At 36.8% G+C, this 23482-nt stretch overlaps 1 protein-coding gene across 10 annotated transcripts in view; it reads left to right on the top strand.

Annotated features, from left to right (window-relative positions):
- The window catches only part of STXBP5 (syntaxin binding protein 5), a 112604-nt gene that overhangs the window by 33729 nt on the left and 55393 nt on the right, over positions 1–23482 (top strand). For all 10 annotated transcript variants that reach the window (XM_057406842.1, XM_057406844.1, XM_057406841.1 and 7 more), the window contains 3 exons: positions 10778–10912; positions 12046–12109; positions 14755–14838. In XM_057406842.1, the coding sequence (XP_057262825.1) occupies positions 10778–10912; positions 12046–12109; positions 14755–14838 (283 nt within the window). The remainder of the gene's footprint in view (positions 1–10777; positions 10913–12045; positions 12110–14754; positions 14839–23482) is intronic.

Here is a 23482-nt window from a genome sequence, read left to right as displayed (position 1 = left end):
ACTATGTTTCTTTACACAGCATAAAGGTCAAATGCAATTTACAACCTCTAGTTTAACTAGTATTCTCCAGCTATATGAGATGCAGTGGTGTATCCAAACTCAATTTTTTTCCCTTCTTATGCCCACTTAAGACTTTCATCTTCAGTACCTACTTAAATGTCAATATAAAATTCAGATTTGCAGCCTCAAACCACAGTTGGACCTTGGCTGCTGACTAGGTCACTTGTGTCACTTCAGTGGTTGAATTTGTTATTAATTTTGGAAAGAGGAAAACCTGTGAGAGCACCATAATTGCCAAGAGTGGTGAAGGTATAGTTGGAGACATGGGCTTCTTCTAGCAATTTTAATATTAAATTGTCTATTGTAATAGCATATAAAAGTAGCCAGAATACTTAAAATCCCAGAACCATACATTGTCCTAGCCACTTAAGTCATGCTGGATGACTGTTAACTGTTTTCAAACATTGTTTTCTTGACTAGTTTATAAAGTAAAGCACAATTTCATTACGAAGGAATTATTTTGATTCTGAAATTCAGAGAATTGCAAAACTTCACAATAGAATAATTCTAAATAGGTGCCTTTTATAACACTAGGCATTCTTAGTAATTATACCTAATAGGTCTGATATATCATGTGAATTCGAAGTAAATAGGCATTGCTTAGGTCATACGCATTATATTACCTACTAAGTTTATTAAATGTTCATGAATCACACTGGGTCTTCTCAGTTTACACACGCCAAGCTGTTAGATACCTAATTAACAAAATTTTTAAAATAATTTATGTTGTGGGATGAAGGTTTACTCGTAAGGATAAATAACTTCTCAAAAAGGAGTTATTTACAATACTAAACACTACAACAGAGCAATATCTTCTCTAATGATACTTTAATTTGCCAGCTTGGGTAGGGGACTTCAGTATCTTGGCAATGTTTGGGTGAAAGAATAAATAGTGAACACATTGGAAAAAGTGTCCTTGGAGGCGAAACTAAGCCAAATCTGACTCCATGACTGAAACCACTATTCCAGTTATATTGTTTTTTGCTCTAGGACTCTGTAGATCCTAAGGTTTAAAATTACATACCTGGACTCATGGTGACTGCAGAAAAGCAGTATTTGTGTCTTGTTTAATAGCAGTTGAGCTCAACATGTCACAAGCCAGTTCTTCGATTTTGTTTCTAAGAAGTCAGAGTTTAATGTGTGAGGATTAAATGTGAACTAGAAGGTTGGCTGTAGCATTGTAACCTAACTGTAGCAGGTAGCTACCCAGATTAAGTGATATTGCAGTCTTGAAAACTATTCTTGAACTATTTAAAAAAAAAAAAGAACTAAATTATAATGCTATGACTGAATTCTGTATTCTAGAACAGCCTTTTACCAGGCTAATTCCCTGCTTTTAGCCATATGGAAGAATTACTGCCCGATATTTCTGGATTTCATATTTGTTTCTCCTGTTAGCAAGCTAGCCAAACTAGATTACCTTCAGCCCTGTTCTGAACATCTTTCAAACGAGGAATAAAAACCAGACATAGCTTGTTTATAAGCGCTTGTGTAGTGTCAAGGGTTTTTTTATACTTACCTGAAAATTGAGTTAGAGTATTAAATTACCTGTAATTTAATTCAAAATGCAGTCTTTAGTATATGACTGGAAAGTGTGAGTTCCTGCCTCTCCAGCCTTAAAATTCCAGGAATTTAAAGAACAGAGTGGTGAGAGTTTCTTTTTCTTTTAGAATAATTCTATGTCCATTACAGACTGTTCTGAGCTGTGGATAATGTCTTCATTGGGTAACTTGCAGCATTTTAGATTTGTACAAAAGAGTTCTTTAAAAGTAGCGGCTAATAGTCTTGAAAGATGCCTTCTGTGGAATCTTTAAGTGACTTGAGTATCTATAGATAGGAAACTGGTCATTGAATAGATTCATAGCTTTTGATTGCCTTTTGTACCATTGATGGTTAGTAATTTGAAGCAAGTCTTCTGAACCAGTGATTGATGAAGTTTTTGATGTATAAAGAATCTGTTAGCTGCAATTACTGGCAGATGTCAGAAGCACAGTGCTAAACACGCTTGTTCTGCAAGTTTTCTAGCCTTTTGTTTCTGTTGTGTTTGTGTGGGTTTTGCAGCTGCTCCATGTTCTGGTTGCCAAGCAAAATTTAGAGAATATTAAACCCATGTCATACTAAGCCTGGCCACTGTCTGACTGTGGGAAGCAGTGTGTAGGGGCCAAAGAGAAAAAAAAAAAAGCATAATGATGCTGACATGGGGAGGAGGGTAGGGTGTTGCTTGCATATTAAAAGTGTATTAGTACCTCTTTGCAGAATGCAAACTTCAGTGTGTGAACTTACTTAGTATCATAGGTTTTGTACTTCTCTAAGATTTCTTCAGTGAATCATAATGTAATTTTTGTCATCTGCATACCTTTTTACATTACATACCTGTGTAAATATCCTACAGGTAATAAAATCGTGTGTTCATATGTAATGCAAACCTTGCATCAAACTTGGTTTGACTTAGTAGCAAATATGTTAGGCTAGATTAAGTGCGAAATAAGCATAGTTAATGCTTCTTATTAGGGTAAATATTGAAAGCATGTTGTAAGCTAGATACCCAGTCTGGCTTTAATTTTCTTACCATGCAGGAACTACTTCATTTTGTTCTGATCTATGGTGTGAAAGGTCAAATTCACATCACTACTGAGCCAGGGGCTTCACAGAACCAATTCAAGAGATGGTGAAGTGACAGTCTAACCAGATATAAGAAAAAAAAAAGGGGGGTGGGAGAGTAACTTACTTAGAGCCGGTATTTGCTGTGTTAGTGTTTATCAAGTGTGGGGCTTGGGCTAAGGTTCTTGTCTCACTGTGCTTTATGGCAATGGCTTTTAATACGGGCGGGCTCCAGCGGCAGGGCGGGACGGACGTAGCCGTGGACTTGTACCTGGCCGTCCGGCTGCTCTTCACCGTCCTGGCCCTCGTCCTCGCCTCCGTCTTCGTGAGGCTGCGGGGAGCCGAGGGGGAGCGGCCCCGGGAGCCGGCGGCTGCTGAAGCGACTCGGGAGAGCGGCCCCGGGGACCAAGCGGCGGCGGGAGCGGAGCCGGAGGCCGCGAGGGGCCGGCTGCCGGTGGAGGAGGTCGGGGCGGTCGAGGAGCGGAAGGAGGCGGAGAGAAGGCGGGAGAAGGCGGCGGAGGACCCGGGGCCCGCGGCCGAGCCCAGCCCCGCGGCGGCCGAGAGCATTCCCCGGCAGCCACCCGCCGAGCCCCAGGAGGACGCAGGAGCCCACGCAGCATTTCCCAGCAAGGCAGAGGAGGAAGAGCTGGACTCAGCAAAAGAGAAGCTGGCGGTGGGAGAGCCGGCAAGCACAGCAGCTACACCAGCCCCAGTGACAAGCACAGCAGCATCGTTTGAGAGTTCTGAAGGTTTTCAATGGCCTTTGGGTACCCCTGGGACCTCGCTGCTGACTGTGATGGGGATCAGCATGTTGGCACACATACAGACTGTATTTTACCCACGATCATTTTTTCTGATCCCGAAATTTAAGCAGAGTAGGGTTTGGGTCTTCTCTGGGGTTAGATGACGATATGGGAGGACCAAGAGGTTTTTCCCAAGGCTGGACAGTCATGAATGGCAGGGCATGTGGGACAGTATGGGCAAGTATCTAGTCCACTGGGCCCCTCCAGTGCTTTGAAAGCTTCAGAGATGGAAGGCAGCTGTATGGAGTCCCCAGCAACAAGCTGCAGAAACTGCTGAAGGGGACAGTGAATTATTTTGAGCCTGGTGGGCCCATGACATTCAGGCCATCAGAGCAGAGATGCAACATAGAGATGGGCTCATGATCGAGGGGTGGACTTAGCAATGGACACTATTGCCCAGATTATTCACGAGTGTGGACACTGCACGCAGTCTCTCCTGCTCTGAAAGACTGTTACAAGAGATGGAGCCTGGCATCATGGACCAGATGGACTCAGCAGCTTTATAGCTACAGGTCCATGCACTTAGATAAGAGTGATAGTATATTGAAAATGTGGGATCTGAGCATGACGTACATGGGATGGAATAAGGGGTGGATACTGTCCTGGGTTCAGTAGTAGCAGTCATTTTTCTCCTCCTTGGTAGCTGGTGCAGTGCAGTGTTTTGACTTTCAGCCTGGGAACAGAGCTGATAACAATGATGTTTTGGTTTGGCCAAGGACTTTGTGAGCCTCATGCTCTGCCAGGGAGGAGGGGAGGCCGGGAGGAAGCAGAGACAGGACACCTGACCCAAACTGACCAAAGAGGTATTCCATACCACAGCACGTCATGCCCAGGATGTAAGTGAGAGTTAGCCGGAAGGGCTGGGAGACTGCAGGGTTGGAGGAGGTATTGGTTGGAGCTTGGTCGGGCTTGGGGGGGGGGGTGAGTTATCGGTCGGGTGGTGCTGAGGTGTTGTATTCTCTTCCCTTGTTATTTCCTTTATCATTGTTATTATTGGTGGTAGCAGTAGTGATTTGTGTTATACCTTAGTTACTAAACTGTTCTTATCGCAACCCATGGGAGTTGCGTTCTTTTTGATTTTCCTCTCCGTCCCTCCAGGAGTAGGGGGAGGGAAAGAAGTGGGGGGAGTGAGTGAGCGAGTTGCCTGACTGGCTTTAAACCTCGACAGGAGGGAAGGAAAGTGGTATGGATAGGCAAATCCGAGTCTCCTTTGCTGCAAACCAAACCCCAAACCATTTAGCTTTACATACAAATATAAAATATTTCTTTAGGTAAGACTTGCACCTTTCCTGAACTCAGTTTCCCTGTCCTAATGCCAGAGGAAGTAGTTTACTTGTTCTGTGACTTAGCGTAAAGACAAGAACCAGAATTATAGCGTAAAAATAGAGCTGAGCATTTGGTGCTTTGCATATCGATCATTGAATATATTGATAATTTTAATTTTTAATATGACAACTTTTATGTTGCAGGATTTAAATAGTTTTCCTCATCATGAAACTGCACAATTACAAGCTATGAAATTATGCTTTCATGTTTTTGTATCCTGCTCTAAACAGCAACTTGAGCCTTGTGTTTAAAACAGTCTACTCACTGTAGAGCTGTAGACAGAGTGAAAAATTCCACCTGTTTTTACTTATTAATAAACAAGACTTAACTTTTATTATGACACATACCTTATTTTGTTAGATACTGTAACTTTATACTCAGACTGTGTATTAGCAGGTATTAGTTGCAAGACAGTTTTTCCTTTCACCTCACAGAATTTATAAACTGACAAATTCTGCCACTTTGTGGATAGCTGAAGGACATACAGGTTTCTTGCCTGTGAGAGCAGGTGATAGATACTGTTTCGGGGCTTTTGGTTGTGTGCTTTTGTTTTTTCTTCCCCTCTCTGTGTATCAGTATCACTGTTTCATTTCCAGGCTTTGTTTGAGAGCTGACTTTTTCCCCTTTCCCTGTGTGTTTAGAGGTAGGATTATATTGTAACTAACAGGAGGATTACAAACACATATCCAAACTACACTTCTGAGAAACACTTGGGAGTCTTTGCAGAGCGTTATACCAAGTACAAGTTTTATATACAACACAACTAAGTTTTTTAACCTGTTTTCTGCCTTTTTTTATTTAATACATTTTAAACTGCTTTCTTCAGAGTGAAAGGAAATGCTCATCAGGTCTGCTTGCATTTGTGATGTCATATAAAGCCTTCTTTTAATTGGTGGGCTTAAAAATGCTACTTAATAGTGATCAACTAGATGAAGTAATTAGAAGGAGTTTTATCATCTTTCAAGAAGTTAGCATAATTTCCCAGATGGAATGTTGATCTCTAACTGCATGTGTTGGAGCAGCTTACACAAGCATCGTCTGATGCCAAGGATTTGGTTACTTTTTGAGTCATGTCTGGTACACCAACAGGAGATGTAGTGCAGGGGATTTTATCAGTGGCAAGAGACCTTCAGATCTTCAGGATATTTGGTGTGAATTCCTTCAGTATTGAAAAACTTTCTTAGTTTTCCAAACAGTTGCTTCAACATGCTTGTGTGCTTCAGTCTTTTGTATTACAAGCCCATTTCTACTTGTCTGTACATAAAAATGTGGAGACCCTTTCTGAGGCAAGTACAAGTGAAGCTCGAAAAGCCATCTTAAAATGGAGTGGTGAAATGTGACCTCATAAAGGAAAACATGTAAGCCACGAAATATATTAGGAACATTATATCATAAGAGTACAGACACCTGCAGCAGTGTACAAAACCTCTAAAATTGAGCCTTTTTCTTGAAAATTATCTGAATGGACCTAATAGTGATCACGTCAGTGGTGACAGCTTTATTTCTGTTCTTGACTTTTGATTCCCTGTTACTCCGTGTTGACACCATTAGTCTACATCACAGCTCTGATACTGAGCATAAGTACTTCTCAGTTCCCCTTAGAGGCAGCCCTTCAAGTGAATGTATTTGGAGAGTTGTTATGGGATATAAATGGAATTGAAGTACCTGTTCCAGTCTCTGTGATATACCGCATTTATTCACGTGGTCCTTTCAGGGGCCAGTTTTTTGATGCATTGAAGAGGAATTCTTCCTCTGCATGCGCTACCTTCCCCTCCAGGCCTTTTGTGTGCAGGTAGGTATTTTAAGCTTATTGTAGTTACTAGACCTGGAAATTGACCCCATGCAGCAGTCTAGGAAGTCACAGCCACTGCTTGCTTCCATTAGTATGTAATTCTAACACTCTTGACTTATTGTGCCCATTGAAGACTTGATAAGAGACCATGGATGTGGAATCTAGGCTAACATAAGTATTAAACTTTTCAGCTTCTGGATTTTACATGGTGGTTATCCCATGAATGAAAAGTTGAATATAGAGGTATGCAGCATACAACTTTGGTAGCTTAATGCTTTTCTTTTTAGAAAATTTTTATTTTATAGCTAGTGTAATTACAGTAACTGCAGGCCTATAATGATAGCTTGAGCTTCTAGAAATAGTTTTAGTGACTGAAAAATAAATGTATCATCAGTGTTTGTCATTCATCAAAGCATTTGTCACCCTTTGTTAAAGCAGTGAAAATTTCTGAAGAACATATAATAATTCATAATACGGTAGGCTAAGAAAAGGCAACGGTTAAATTAGGCTTTGTTGTCATAATAATACATTCAAGATAACAGCCTGTCATTTTTACTTAAATATTTCCCTTAAAAGCCTGATTTCCAACTTGCACATTAATAATTTTTTTTTTATATTTCTGTAATTAAATTCCTCTAGGAAATACTATCATTTGCTATAACAACTGTTGTGAATCAACCACAATTAAGGTGGTAGGGTTTTTTTGGTCTTTTTTTTTTTTTTCCTTTAACTAACTTTGGTTTATGAAAAAACCCACATGGTCTGCAGTTAAAAGAGGAAATCCTTTCTGTAGGTTTACATATGGCTTCTTAAAGACTCTTCTGTCACTAATACTCTCCCATACGCAATAGCACAAATTATATTTTAATTATAGTAAGAACAGGTAATATTTGTGAGGGTTTTTCTTTTGTCAGTGCTTCCTACTCTGTGTGCGCCACTGTGGTTTTTGTATATTGTTTTGTTTTCTTGAACTCTTACAAATCCATTTCACAGAAATGAAAGTGGTTTTTTATTTATTTTATTTTATTTTAGGGGATTGTTTTGTTGTTGGTTTGGTTTTGGGGTTTTGTTTTATTTTTGGAAGGGGGCAGCAGGTAAAGGAGTAGTTTTGCAAATATGTATGCAATTAGGAGGAAGATTTTATGCTTGGGGAAAAGTACAGCTTGAGTTTAGAACTACTTCGACTGTTGCATAACAATACCTAGTTTTATCACTGATGTTACCATGTATTAAAATCATACTGTAGATTTCAGATTAAAGCACAAAAATCTCTTTAAGGCACTGCTTTTTTTTCTATAAAGGGATTTTTTTGTGTGTGTGTGTACAGGTATGGGGAAGTGAAATTCTTGGCATAGGGCTGTTGCACAATACTTGGATTTTGCTCAAAGTTCAGTCCACTCCACAAAATATGCTATATGTACTGAGCTAGCTGAAGTTTCTTTGGCAATTACATGAGGAATCAGTTGCTCCATGAAAGAGCTGCCTGCAGAAGGCCGCTTTCTGTGATCACTGGCTTAAACAGTCCTAGGCTGTCTCTTTTCTTTAGATGCACCAAACTGGTCTATTTTTCATAATAGTTGGCCGGAATGGTTTAGTACATGAGAAAAGTTATGGTGCTCTGCTTTAACTGATACATTGTTTTCAGCCAGCTGGGGGTTGTGTGCAAGAAAGAATTCAAAAAATTTCTTATATGGGTTGGCTGTAGTCTTTTTGATCTGTTCCTGACACGATTTTATTTTTCCACATGTAAGTATGTATCCATATGAGCATAGGGAGAGAGGAAGAATCCCTGACCTGTAAAAATGCCCTGAGCATTATATGGCAGCTTCCACTTCTGTTCATCTTAAAATATGTTATGGATGGAGTATGTTATTCTAATCTTGTGGTGACAGAAAAATAGGTTTCTGAAAGAAAAAAACTTTTTTTTTTTCCTGAAAGAAAAAAAGCATTTTTCAGAGGAAAAATAAGCTATCCTTGGCCAAGAGTCAAATAAGCAAGTACTGCCTCACCACCAAGAAGACCCTGACCTTTTGTTTCCATTCCTGCAAAACGAGTTTGGATCCCTTTAATCCTCAGTCCAATTTTCAACAGAGCATTCTTGACAAAATTAATCTCACTTGCATAGAGGAGACAGCAAATTGAATATGGCTGCACATTTAAGAATAGTATCAAAGAACACTGAGGAGTTGGGCACTCAAAATATTACCCTTTTGCCATAGTACTTGAAGTTGCAGCCCCAAGTTATATTTTTACCCACCTTTAAATGAAGTGGATTAGCTTTGGTTTTATAATGAAAGTGTTGGACAGCTGTAACTGACAATATTAACTCACAGATCAAGACGGATAGGCCCATGACCCTGCTCCTGGATATTATTTCTGGCTGCTAGGACACATTTTTAGATCCAGCTGATCTGTGTGCCAGCTGCTTCTGGCACATGTAGTGCTGGCACAAAAAAAAAACAAACCCTGTGGTGTTGCAGAATACTGAGGGTTTATGTTTTCATGCTGGTTACCTTTCCTCATCCCCATTACCTGCTCATAGTGGGAGAGTTCTGTTACTGGGCAGTAAAGTTTTGGTGCCTCCCTAGGAAGTGTGTGATTTAGCTTACAATAAAATATTTTTGTCAGGATGTTGGGAACACTTCAGTCTTTAACCTGTAATGTTTGCAGATTGGTATGCCTAGTAAAAATATTACAACCTTTGTAAGTTCAATGAGTTGGAAGAGCATTTTAAGTCTTGCATATAGTACTTCTTCTGTGAAACATAAATAAAAAATGTTGGTGCAGCCTTTTGGCTTAAATATTCAAGCACAATCAGTCAAGAAACTTAGAAAATGGAGAAATCAAATATGTGCTTGAACAAATTGCATTCCCTAACTAGAAAGAAATTGATGATATAAAAAGTGGCACACTTTGAATCCGGGTAGTATTACTACAGAAGCCTTAACTTTCGAAACCTGTAATATAAGCTAAGATCTTTTCAGCCATTAGCAATTTTTTCATTGCTGCTGTAAGCCTTTGCTTTTGTGCTGAGTTTGAGTGCGCATATACAGCATCGAGTGCAGAGGGTCTAAAGCTGTTCTTTGCATAAATACTTACTAAGAGGCTTGTGAAATGATGCATGGGTTTGGCAAGAAGGGAGCCCAACTGGGAGAAAACAAGAACAAAAAGTTTGTAAAGCTAAGGATTAAAGCTGACAGAACAATTTCCATTGAATAATTATTTTACTTTATCTCTGCAACATTTATGAATGCCCAAGTTTGATAGTACAAGTAGTTTGGCAATTTCTTTCATTATTGGAATCTGTCAGGTTAAAATGGTTTGGAGTTTACAGTTTCCAGAAAGTTTCTAGACTCTAATTTCTAGTTAGTGTTTCTGTTGTATAAAAAAAATCAGGTACTTCAAAAACTTCAGTTACTACAACACTTTTTCCTTATAAATTTTGAAGAAGTAGCAAATGATAAGCAGGACCCAAGAAGACAGTAATAACCAAGCTTTCAAATAACACTTGCACTGTAAATATGGTCAAAAGAATTTTTGTGGTGGTAGAAACCTTTATTGGCTTTTGGATTTTGTTCAGGTAATTCTTTCTAGAAGAGGAGAAGACTCTAAGGCAGAATATTAAAACATTATTTAAGTAAAATAGCCCCCAGATTAAGCTACTTTTATTTTTGTAATTGTTTAGGATTGGGTTTAGGTTTACTTTTTAGGGAATACTTACGTATCTTATGTTTCTTATGCTTTATTTTCTGCCTTTGTCTCCTCACTTGAAACCACCTTAATCTGCGTTAGGCTACTTTAAAAATGTTTTGTTCTTTAAAACTTGAAATTAGATAGATTTCAAAGGGACATTTATGGATTATAGCGTAGGAGTACTGTATTTTAAGTTTAAAATGACAGCAATCTTGCACAAACACGTTCAATGTGATAATTTTCAAAGGTGGCTGAATGACTTGCTAGATTTAGAATACCTTGGTTTCTATTTTTTGTTTTACTCTGAATTTTTACATTGTCTGTGTATCTCTTCATTTTGTCACACACTGGCTTTGCTAATTTTCTCTACCTGTAGCTTGTCTTATTTCTTCCTGTTTGCTTATTGCCTTTCTTCTGCCTTTTGGCAACATAGGCCTTGAAGTGTAGGATATCTAAAAAAGTATTATTTAATTTTTTTTTTTTTTATGGCCTTCTCTTTTAGGATAACATTTTGTCATCTGCCTTTCCAAAGTAAATGGCTGTATGTGGGCACCGAAAGAGGAAACATTCATATCGTCAATGTGGAATCATTTACTCTCTCAGGCTATGTCATCATGTGGAATAAAGCCATTGAACTGTGAGTTTAATGAAGCATTGTCTGTTGAGGGGAGGGAACAGAAGTGTCCTAGATGTTATTAACGTCAATGGCAGAAATGTCATTGTTACCCAGAGTGGCCTCAATCTTAGTCTCACTTCAGCAAATACATGATCAAAACACATAAACAGTCACATAAACTTTTTATTCTCATAAATATGAAGTTTTAATGTTAGCATGTATGTTTCTGCCCATAACACTATTTTATCATGGTGACTGGAATAGATATAAAAATAGACAAAAAATAATTCTGTGGTGATAAAGAACTGGAAAAACAATGTATGTTAAAATATGATGTGACTGGTACTTGGGCAACCATGTCACTACTACGTTTTGGGGGTTAAAGAGCAAGATATAGAAATACACATTGTAAGAGGGCTGGATCACTCAGAATATAAAATTGCGTGCTGAAAATGAAATTTAAATAGACCTGTTCCAACAGCAAAGTATATTTTACAGCTATTGTCATTGCTCCTCCTTTTTTAGTAATTGCGTGTGCAAATACAGTGGTTCATGGGAGAAAATACATACTTGTGTGCTGCTGTTCTTGTGCTCTTAATTTGTTTCTGGAATGTTACGTCTATCTTCTAAACATACAAGAATTCCATCAGTTCCCAAAAGCTGTTCAAACAAACATAGCTCTTTGGTCCATCTTCTTCAATAGCTAAGTCAACATAATGTCCTAACTGTGTTAACAATGCACAGTTTAGGCGGTTTCTGAATAATGGAAAGACTTGGTTTTCAGCATTAAAAAAAAATACTTTATCCAGCTGTGTCAATTCTGTAACAACAGACATTTAGATATTGTAAAGCTAATGGCAGTTTTGTTCTGTGTTGTAAATAAGTGGTAAATAAGTCTTTCCTTCTTATTAAAAAAAAAAGCCAGGAACTAAGGAAGTATTTATGGGCTTGAAGATAAAAGTGACTCCATCGTGAAATGTCAATAACTTCTTTAGATGGAGTCGATATCTACAGCATATGTATTACTTGCCATTACTATGAGATGAAGTTTTTGGCAGTGGAATGTTGTTTTGGTTTTCATTTTGGTGTTGGGTTTTGTTTGTTTGTTTTTTAATTTATTTTAATTCTATTAAATGGAAATATTTCTTGTTTAGGTCATCCAAATCTCACCCAGGACCTATTGTGCACATTAGTGACAATCCAATGGATGAAGGAAAGGTAGGATGTGCTTAAATACTATTCAGTACATTTTTCAAGCAAGAGTTTCTCTTTGAAGTATACATACCAGTGCTTTTTAAGGAAGGATTAAGTAGGTGAGGACAATGTTGAAAATATAAAGGCTAAATCAAGTTTTTAAGCTCTGAAAATATGCAACAAGGTACAGACATGACTGTAGGACACAGTGATAGAATAATTGAATTCATCTTGTAACCAGAAACATTTGAAAACACAGCTGAAAGTGCTTAATTGCAGAAATTAATGAAAACAAAATTAAGGAACTTTATGGTAAAAATTAAGATGTTATCAAAAAACAGTCATAACCTGAGTGCAAAAATAGTTTGATGGGAATTATATAAACTTTAAAATGCTCATGGGTGTTTCTTGTGGGGTCTACTTTTCTTCACATCCCATGGTCCACATTGACGTGTAAGCAGGAGGGGTGTTCCCTAATTTTGACAGTAGGAGTAGAGCAAAATACAAAGGAAGGATCTGAAAACAGCAGCCTTAGATGTATGTTTCCCAAAAGTGTACAGACTCCTAACAAAAGTATGCTTATAACTTAAACAGAGAGACCTTGATACCACTTTAAACTGATTCTCATTAATGACTCTACTTTAGATTAATCGGGCATAAGTAGTTGAATTAAATTGAGAGGATTTTTTTGGTCAGTGCAGCTTCTCAGAAATACCCTGGGGTTTTGAAGTCCCACTTGTGAAGAATCTTCAAGGAGAGAGAAAATAATTTTGTTTACTATTGTTCCACATACACAGGAGAATTTTGTTTGTTTGCTTTCTTTTCATTTAGTGAAAAGCTCCTCCATTTTAGTAGGGGGTAAAATTGGAGAGGGAATGATACTATTATCTCAGTAGAGCTTTGAATGTTTTAATAGCATGCTGGTTATAAGGCTGTATCCTAGACGCCTGAAGTTTCAGTCGAACAAGGAAAATTTCAGGAGTAGTTTTTTCTTTGGGATGAAACTCGGTGGTGTAAGTGCATAACTAATGGTTTTCTCTGTAGAACTGGGTTTGAATTACATTCCAGAATCAGAGACCCTAGGGTATGAATGCAATGAAGCTATGGTAATTTGAGAAGGCAAATGATCAATTTATTCTGGTGTATTCCACCCTCACTCCATACAAAATTATTGTCAATTAAACTTTAAGAATTACTGGGTTTATCAGTCAGTCTGTTAGCCAGTGTTTTAGAATCTGACCTTACGTTCATCTCGTTTCTCATAAGTCATTGCTGAAAAAAAAAAAGTTCAGTTGCAAGAGCGTCCTGTGTACTCACTCTTAAAATTTGTTCATGCTATTAGCCTTCCAGTGACCATGATATTTCTACTGTTTAAAGTTTAAATAGAAGAATTATAAAATATGGCTTATGATAAAATCATTTAAAATAATAGTATATATGACACTGTAGTGAGGAAAAAATCCAACTTTCACTTTGACTAGATCAAATGTCTAATATCTTTAGGGTATTTTAGTAGATGTAGCTGTAGAGCATTGAAATAGACCAAATATAGTATCTCTAAGATGGCCATGTGTTATATCTCATACTGGAAATAACTGTACTCTTTGAAAAATTTAATATGCTGAAAAGATTGTCCGGGCAGAATGTCTAGGTACAGCTCTAGGTTTGACTACAGTGCCATGTGTGTGAAGAGAATGTTTTCTAACTTGTAATATGGAGGACACTCCTCAGCACAGTTCTGTTTTCTCATGGGAAATAGGCAGTTTCAGCAGCAAGTAAATCCCAGAATCCAGCTGCTCCTCTTTATTGTCCATACTGGGAAAAAAAGAAGTGGGAATGAAGTCATGCTGCTTAATGCTAAGAGCTGCTTCTCCTGTAGCAGCTTTGCTGAAAGAAAAGCTCTCACAGTAGATCCAGCAGCTATGAGAGATGAAGCTGCATTGCCACTTTCTATGTAACAAGTGCCAGTGCTGTTACTAGTACCTTATGTTGGCCTTGTTTTGTTTTCATTAAGAGAAGTGTCACTTAAGGTAGGAGAGCAAATTTAGATACTCAGGAATGTCTGAGACCAATTATTATGAGCAGTTTGAATCTTGACTCCCTACAGAAATGGTTTAATCTTGCTTCTAGCAGAAAGATTATTTGGAAAATTATCTTATTTAATTTCTCTCTAGCTTTCCTCCTTTTAACTAGCTAAAGGAACACCAAGAACCTTAGTTATCTCAACTGTGATTAACATCTGGAGAAAGCTTATATTACATAGCTCCTTTATAGTCAATGAACTATTACGTAGAACTTTGGGAAGCATAGTGTGTTCTTCCAGAACATCTAAGCAGAACAAATTCCAATGAGGAAAATGCACAATAAAGTTGTCTTTCCCACCACTATTCCCCACCTCCCATTTTCATTCTAGAAGGAATATACTTGCACTTACCTAAGTTTTATGTTAGACTTCCTGGAACTCAAGGGGATTTCCAAGAGCACTTCAGAAGAATGCATTCTCTCTCTTTTTTTTTTTTTTTTGTGTGTGTGGTTTGTTTTTTTTTCCTTTCCTAATTTCGCATGAATGTCAGTTGTTTTCACCACTTCTAAGTTTTTTCTTTATAACTACTGGCAGTTACTACATGTAGTATTATATAATGACTTAATATATATGCTTATTATTGCAGCTTCTAATTGGCTTTGAGTCTGGAACAGTGGTGTTATGGGACCTGAAGTCAAAGAAGGCAGATTACAGATACACACATGATGAGGTAACATTTTTCACCTGCATTGCTTATTATGAGAATATAATTGCCCAATCTAAGAGTGATTTTTTTTTTTTCTATGTTTTTCTTTGTTTGAATTCCTCCTCCTGCTTCTGTCACCATTGGCTTAATAAATATGTCTTTGAAATTTCAAGTACTTTAAGCTTTCTCTTAAAGAACCATAGAGTTAGAGTAATAGGAGCTTCAGATTGAATAAGAAGAATTCAACTCACAGAGCTGAAGTTTGTAAAGCAATAAATGGTGGCATGGATTGGATTTCTTTACTAGTTTGGGGGTCTGGCTTTCAGATATTTTTCCTGTTACTGGGTAGTGTGACTTTCACCTGTATTAAGAGCTTGAGTCTTAAGCTGAAACAAGATGGTTTAGCAATTCCTGTCATTTGGAACCGCTCACATATTCTGAAAAGTTGGGGGGGGAAAGAAGCTACTAAATAGTCTCACTAGGCCATTTCTATAAATACACTGTTTCCTTGTAGAATAAGATCAGGGTCTGAAATGAAAGTGGGAGAGATTAAAAAAAGTTGCATTGAAGGGCACTTAATTTCTTTGAAGCATATTTCTTGAGAGAATGTAGGCTTTTTGAAAGACTGAGATCAAAAAAAAACAACAACACATGCAAGTTGATTTATTTTATCTGAAATAACATAAAATTAGTCTCAATTATATTTCATTGATTGTAAAATGTCTGTTTTATTGTTGGGTGCCAGCTAGGCCTGTTTCTTGTATCACAGCAGGTATATCTTCCTTAGCTCTGTACTAAACTTTTTTCACAAGGCAGGATTTTTGTGGGTTTTGTGGTGGTTCTGATTCAGTACTCATGCTTGTGTGTTAGCTGTACCATTGAAGAGCTTCTTTGAAGGGACAGTCTCTGAAGTGGTTTAAGCCTCAGATCATCAGAGCTATGTTAGAATGTCTGAGCTGAATGAGGCTTATTCAGATGTCTGTATAAGCCTCAGAGCATATTATTTAAAGAGCAGTTTTCTATCTTCCAGTTGCATTGCATGCATCTAATTCCCCCTGTCATTTTGTTTCATAAACTTAATTGTATCTCCATCCTTATCTAGTCTAAAGTTCTTATACTTCATGTTTTTCTTGCTCTTAACCATTCTATTTCATCTTTGTTTTATAAAAGACAAACTACAGTGTAGTATATTCAAGATGTAGGTGCACTGAATTTACAATGTGGAATAATGACTTTTTTTTTTTTTTTCTCTTGATCTTAATACTGGATCAGCCTTTTGATGTGGCAAGCATTAAGGAGATACTTCCTTAGAACAGCCTACTATAAAACTAGAACCTCACTCTTCAGTGTTAATTGTCAGCTCTAAGTTCATCGCACTTACACAGTGCTTCACACTTAGATAGTTGGACAATAAAAATTTCAAGTCTTTCTGCAGTTCTTCACTGGAATCCTGATTTCTACCTTGAATATGCTTTGGTACTGTCAGCAGACTTACCACTGTTATTTCCTGAGTTATTTATTAATAAACTGAGCAGCACAGATCCCTGTGGGTATCTACCAATTGCCTTGAGCTGATCAATTACTGCCAGTCTGTCTTTATTTTAGCTTGACCAATTATTCATCTGTTCAGGGATCTTAATCTGTTTGGTTTTAGTTTCATTTGAGAGATGTTGAAAGACTTGTGGAAAACTTAATTGGTGTTTCCATTAGCCACATGCTTGCTAACATTTTTCAGATGTTTGTTGGATATAACTTCCCTTTATAAAAAGCATATTGACTTCTACCTGAGATATCATACTCATCCCTGTGTAGACTAACTCTGTTCTTTATTAAAGCTTTATTGCAGTTTCTAGAAGCTTACCCAGGGTAGACACTATGCTGCTTATTCTGTTTTGCTTCACATTTTGTTGTCTCTTTGCTTAAAAAATTGACTCCATACTTGTCATCTTTCTGAACCGGCCCTGATTTGAGAGGTTGCACACAGCAGTGAACAGTTCAGCTGTTTCAGCTTTGATTTCCCGTAGGATTTATAAATGAATGTATCTAGTTGTTCAGTTGTTGTTTTGGGTTTTTTTATTATTGGAGGAGAAGTAAGGTCTCTTGTCAGATCTTTTAGTAAAGGAATGTTCATTATCATAAATTGGGAATAGATAGGAAAGGAAGAGAAAAGTGAAGACCTGTAGAGTGAACTTGGTGAGTTTCTTCATTCTCATTGGTGAGAACATGCATAAAATGGCTTAAAAGGAAATACTGACCACTGATGTCTTAAAAGTTGAGGTATGCTTTTTCTGTGAGTTCAGATTACCCTTTAAGAAAAATCTATCTTTGGGGAAAAGAATTACTGGATGCGGTAATAATTTGTTGGTTCTTACCCATTTAACAATGTATGACAAGGGATTTCTTCTTCAATGATTAAGTTATTTAGATCTAATCTTCTAATGGGGAAGGCAGAATAGAATACTGTCCCATTTTTCAAATTTGGATTTGATACAGTTAGGCAGTTTCAAGTTCTTCAGGATTCTGGCCTGAATGGCATAGAAATAAAATTATTTATTTAGTCTAATAGAATTGAAAATGGCATTTCTCGAGAAGTGCCATTGTGGAGTGCTGTAATAGGATCTTCTCTCAAGGCCATTGGTCCAGAAACAGTCAGATATAGAAAAGATAATTAATAGGAAGCTGCAGAAAGTGGATTATTCCACATATGCTATATATGCACGTATCTTATCCTCTTTTTAGTGTGAGTCAAAGTGAGTTGGGACTGCTGCTTTAGTTTTATTTTATTTTATTTTATCCTCCAGTGCCTCTGTTTTGTATTTAGCTGCAAAAATGGCAAATCTCCCTTGATTTGTCAGTGGAATTAAAATTCAACTCTATAATGTTATCTTTCTAATTGTATTACAATCAATGCTGGTTAGTTAGTGGCCCATATAAATACACTGTTTTTGCTGATTTTTCAACTAGCAGAGATTCAAGTAAGTGAATGTAAATGTTAAGAAACATAGAAGAAACATGAGTTTTTTTCACTACATTTTGCAAGAATGAAATAATACTGCCAAATAATAAAATCTTTGCTGGATTTTGAGCCTCTTCCTTAGCAGAAAAGCACTCTCACTAGCATTTTGCTGAAAGATGTTACTGCAGAAACGTGGGTAATGTTTTGAGTCCTACACAAGTAACACCTTAACTGATACTGTAAAAAACACTGACTGGTGTTGCTGGAATTATGGTAATAAGGTAACGTGTTCATTGTAGTTGAGTAACTTGGCAATTCACATAATTAGCCAAAAATGAAATATCTATAAATGTATAATATAAGCAAATAATAATTTTCAGTGGCAGGCTAGTTCGGTTGTGTAGAATTTTAAAATAGAATGGAAAATCACAAACCAGGGAAGTTGACTAAATGGAGCAGGATTCAGGGAAGGTATGAGTAGCCTAGGTTCTGAGCAAGAAAAGAGTAACTAGTAGACAGTTCTAGGCAGAAGCAACCTAATATGTGTCCATTATAAGTTTGACCTCACCTTGCTATCTTCTTTTCGTCCACATGTGAAACTAATATTAGTTTTTTTCTTTTAACATGTAATATTGACTTCAGAGTTGAAAAACTTTGGTCAAAAAGATGCATTTAATTATAATTTGTTCTTGATTTTTCTGTATTACAAGTGAGATCTTGAACTTCCAGTACTGTATGCTTTTTATTACAACAGTGATATGTTGTATGTTTAGAATTAGTTAAGAGAATGCACAAATGTAGCATTCTTTTCCAGAGAAATTGGAGGAAATTTTCTGTGACATAATGGAACTGCAGTTGTGAATTAACTTCTCTCTAGAAAGTTTCTTTGAAGCCTTTTCCTCAAAACATCCCTTTTGTCTTAGGCGAGCTCAGTGGAAAAACAGAATGAATTCTTTATTCATAGCCTTAAGCCTTTTTTTTTCAAACATTGGTGATTAAGAAAGTTATGCATTTCTTATATGTAATGCATTTTATGCAGCAAACATTTCTCATATTTTCAGCCATGAGAGGAAAAAAACTAAACAACTGTTTGGTGGTTTGTTGTGGTTTTTTTCCTCTAAAAAATTGAAGTGCAACTTCTGAAAACTAGATCTGCTTTTTTAAGTACAGTCCATTCTTCAAGTATTACTTTGTTCCAATTTAAAGGAAGCTTTGGTAGCATTAACTCAGCAAATGTATTATAGATGACTATTTTTAGGCACAATGTTCTGGTACACAGCTGAGTATAAGGGATTATTTTAAAGCATTAAAAACATGTCAAAGTAGCCTGTGGGATTAAGAGGAAGAGAGCAAATAAAAAAAAAAAGGCAATGCTGATATGTGACTTGCCAGGAACTGAAGCATGTTGATGCACTCATTAGGCACTTGCCCATTTCATAGCATCAAAACAATCTTCATGATATATTGCCGTTTAAATCTCAGTAGCTATATTCTTTTTCTTTTACAGCATTTGTTTCCCTTTCTTTCTTGGGCTATTGACAAGAGAGTTAGCACAGGTACTCACAAGTTACTATCCATGCTTTGAATATGTTAGTAAACCTGTAGAAAAGGAGTGTCATCAGCTGTTTTTAAGTTCACCAGAAAATACTTCTTCATGTCTATTGAAATGAAGGACTATAATAATAAGATAGTGAAATCTGAATAGGCTACGGTAAACAGTGGTTTGCAGAATAACTGATCTCTTACCATGGACCTTACCAGTCATGCACAGTATACTTTAAGTTCACTTAATGGCACAAAAGAGAAAAGGGTTGTTGTCAAATCCAAAGACTGATAAAGGGAATTTTCCATGATTGTGGTGCATTCCTGTGGGAAAGTGTACAGAAACATTTTGCCAAAGATTGTGTTACACTTGAAAAGCAAGCGAGGAGGTGCATATTACTTAAAACAAAGCAAACAAAAAAAACTCAAACCAGTTTACATAGATTTTTTTTTTTTTTTTTTCCCCGAGTTGTAGCAACTGTATTGGCAGTAGTCTAAAATAAGTCTGTAGAAATTGAAAGAAAAGGGATTTTATGTATATGCTGTTTCATTAATTGAAACAGTTAAATCCCCTTGGTGGGGAAAAATAGTCTCAAAACTTGAGTCTTTATTAATGAGCTTGTCTATTAAATTGTAAGGTTGTATTTAGAGTTACTGATTTTTGTACCTCTTCAAAGAACCAAGAAATAATAGTGATTTCTAGGCATATTGACAAGCTGCTGCAGGTGTGAAACTGAATTGCATAAAGTGTTGTAAATGTGCATTAATCTCTTTAAAAGCAAGTGATCTACTTAAGATATTTCTGCTGGAGACCTGCATATAAATGCTTTTAACTTTGTTCCTCAGACTTCAGGTTTCTTATTTGTGATTGCACTTCACTTGTGATTGTGAGGGAGTCCTACAGTCTCCGTCGGGTAACTGTTGCAGTCATTGCAAGATTTCCTTCTGAAAATCAGATGGGTTCACCTTCTTTGCATGCAGTGTGACAGTCACTTTTCCACACAGGATAATCCTTCTGGAACAGCTGGTGAAAGTGAGGCTTCCTTTGTGCACAGCTTGTCTCCACATAATACTCTCTAGGGTAGTTAGTTTCTATGTTTCTGGTTAAGCTTTGGCTTAAGCAGGATAGCACAGTCAATCATGCTGGATTTGTTATTTAAAAAAGACTTGACACCCCCGCCCTTCCCCTAGAAAATACATAACTGTCTCAAAAGTTTTGAAAATATTCCAGAACAGCTACCTTTGAATCACAGTGAAGGGGATAGTAGGAATACCCTTGATAAGAAACCTTTAGTTATATTTAAGTAAGCGTAAAGTTGGGGTGTTTTTAATAAAGAATTTTCTGTGTAAGATCCTGTAAAGATGCCCTGGATTCAGTGTATGTTTATAAATGGAAGATTTGGAATGTTAATGAGGTCATGAGTTGAATTACCTGTGCAGACAACTCTTCTTAAGGATATAAATGCCTTGTGCCTTAAAAACAGCAACGTTCCTCTGTGGTACTGGTCCATGATCTTGTAATGGGGAATTATTGTCTCTCTGGGATCCATATGACCAGTGGTATATTCCATAAAAATATTTGAGATACAGTTGAATTGGCTCCAGATGATTTAAGCATACTGCTGCGTTATTGTACCAAAAGGGTACCAGGTAAAGTTTTAAAACAAAGTGAGAACTATCGTTAAAACTCTGCAAGTTTTATTCTTGACCAGTAAGTTTTCTGTAAAATACTGGAAAATATATTACTCCTAGGGGCTTTGTAATGTTGAAGAAGCTATATATAGATTTGCAGCCTCAGTGGATTCTGCCTGATTTTTCTATCTTGGATGTTGTGCTTTCCTTTGTATTCTAGCACTAATATTAATCACAGAAAAAATGTCCAAACTTTTGCTCTCGAGTATTGCAGTGATTTTTCAGTTACCAGTTTTGTTTTGCTGATTGAGGCTATCGATACTGACCAGCTAGTGCCACCCAAACTTATTGTACTTTTTTGTTGTAACTGAATTGTCATTGTAAATATGCTAGCCTGTTGTAAAACTGGAGATTATTCTACAGACTTACAGGTTTGGCTTTATTTTTGAACCTTATAAAAAGATATGAAGTGTGTAGTAGCTAAAGATAGTGCTCTGCACCAAAGATTACCATACTCAACCCACAGAATTGTTAGTTGGATTATTTTAAAAATACATAAAATTTATTTTTGTTATGCTTTAAATAATATTTAACTGCATTGCTAAACATAGCCAGATGCTCTATAAAACTAGACAATAAATAGCCATAAATCCAGAGGCCTTATTATTCTCTTTCAGCATTCTTTCCATCCCATCAGGTTCCTTGCAGAAGGTGATAGCAGTCATCCTTCTCCTTTGTGCTCAGTTGTCAGATCTTTTTATGTTCTTAAGCATTAATGATGTTTCAACATGGGGTTTTGGGTTTCCTTCCTCTTGACCTGATTTTTCAAGAAAAAGATAGTGTTCCTTTTTCCAATTTACCCGTCATTCTGTGAAACTTGCCTTCTTCTTGGTTCTTAAGACCCATTTTTATATAAACGTGTATCAAAAATGGTTCCATTTACACTATGAGCTGCTTATTATTGTCAGGGTTAGTCTCCACATGGGAGAGTATTTAAAACATACTTGTTACATTGTATTGCTCATAATAGTATAGATAATTTCTTCTCTTAGTGAAAGTAGATTTTAGAAATGCAACCTGTGCTTTACCAATTTTGTGCTTTCAAGCTTACTGATTCCTGGATTTGCTTGGTACTGCGTTGGTAAATAACACTGAATTTCCAATATTTATGCAAAAAATCTTTCATATTATGTGCTTATATTTGCTAAATAAAAATTAATTTTACAGGCAGGATGAGCAAGTCTATTTCACTTTGACTCTAGGAGACTTCATGTGAGTGTTTAGGTTTCTGAGACTTCATGTGAGTGTATAGGTTTCTGAACTACATATGTGTAGATTGAATATTGGTACACTGAATCAGTATCCTAATAAATTCTGTAGTGATGCCACACTACATAGGGAACAAGACTAAAATTCACTAAGAAATACAAAATTTAGTTGATCTGTAGTTTATAGATAGCTCTTCTACTACTTTAAGTTGGAAAAGTTACTACTGGAGAGTCTGAATTTATGTTGTGTAGTCATTTTCCTCTATCTGGCATTTAATCTCTGGATTCTTCCAATCATATTACTGGAAACTGTCTGGATTTTCTGTGTAATTTTATGAAATGTGAGGATCTGATCTGTGTATAATCAGTTTAGGCAAAGCTAGCTTAGATCTGTCTTGTGTGATTTGCTTTTCATCTAGGGGTGCTGCCTAAGCTTTCACTGCTAGTTAAGATTCCCTACTACTCAACCCTTAGGTACCTGACTTACTGGAGTGAGTCTAAACCCTGCTTACAGATAGAATCTCAGCTGAGGGTACCCACTGAAAAGATGGCATTGTACAGCCCGTACAGCCCATAAGCTTTCACACATTAAGTTCTTGCTTTAAGTTTACCTAGTTATGTCTTTATCATGAGGCAGACCTACCTTCGCACTGATATCACAGTTCCATACTTCCAGCAGGTAATACTTCCTTCTGCATCTTTTGGGTATTAGAGAGGTACTTTGGGGTTTTGATATTTTATATTTTTGCTTATTGATATTTTAATCCTATAACTAAAATTCCTTTGAACATCATCTAATGGTTTCATGATGTCTCTGTGTACTAATGCAGATGCTGGAAACAGAAATGGCACCAAACTTTTCTTACTAGTTCATCTCTTTGCCTTATTTGTACTCTTTGCTTTGTTGTTTACTTTTCCCTCACCTTAAGGCAACAAGTAGATTTCATTTAGTTAGCTTTTTTCTGCAATGAGAATTCATGTGACATGGCTTAATCACTCCAGTCCCAATTTTATGAATGTAAAAATGCTTCTGTATTCATGAAAAGATATACTAGTAGATTCCTATGCTTTCTTATACCTTAAAACTACCACTGCAACATTAGAATGCTTATTCAAGCTAATGTTTTGTTTTTGTGATCATCATAATTCATTGTAATTTCCAAAATCTTACTGTTGCTTCAACTGTCATTTTACTGATGTTCTCAGCCCCTGCTTGCCTCTTGTGCATATCTGCACAGATATCTTGAAATGCCATTTAAAACTTTGACTT

This window comes from Pezoporus wallicus, unplaced genomic scaffold (assembly GCF_028554395.1).
Source record: "Pezoporus wallicus isolate ANWC-B61680 ecotype Strahan unplaced genomic scaffold, APGP_CSIRO_Pwel_v1 scaffold_6362, whole genome shotgun sequence".
Taxonomy (NCBI): Eukaryota; Metazoa; Chordata; class Aves; order Psittaciformes; family Psittacidae; genus Pezoporus; species Pezoporus wallicus.
This window is presented reverse-complemented; position numbering and strand designations above follow the sequence as displayed.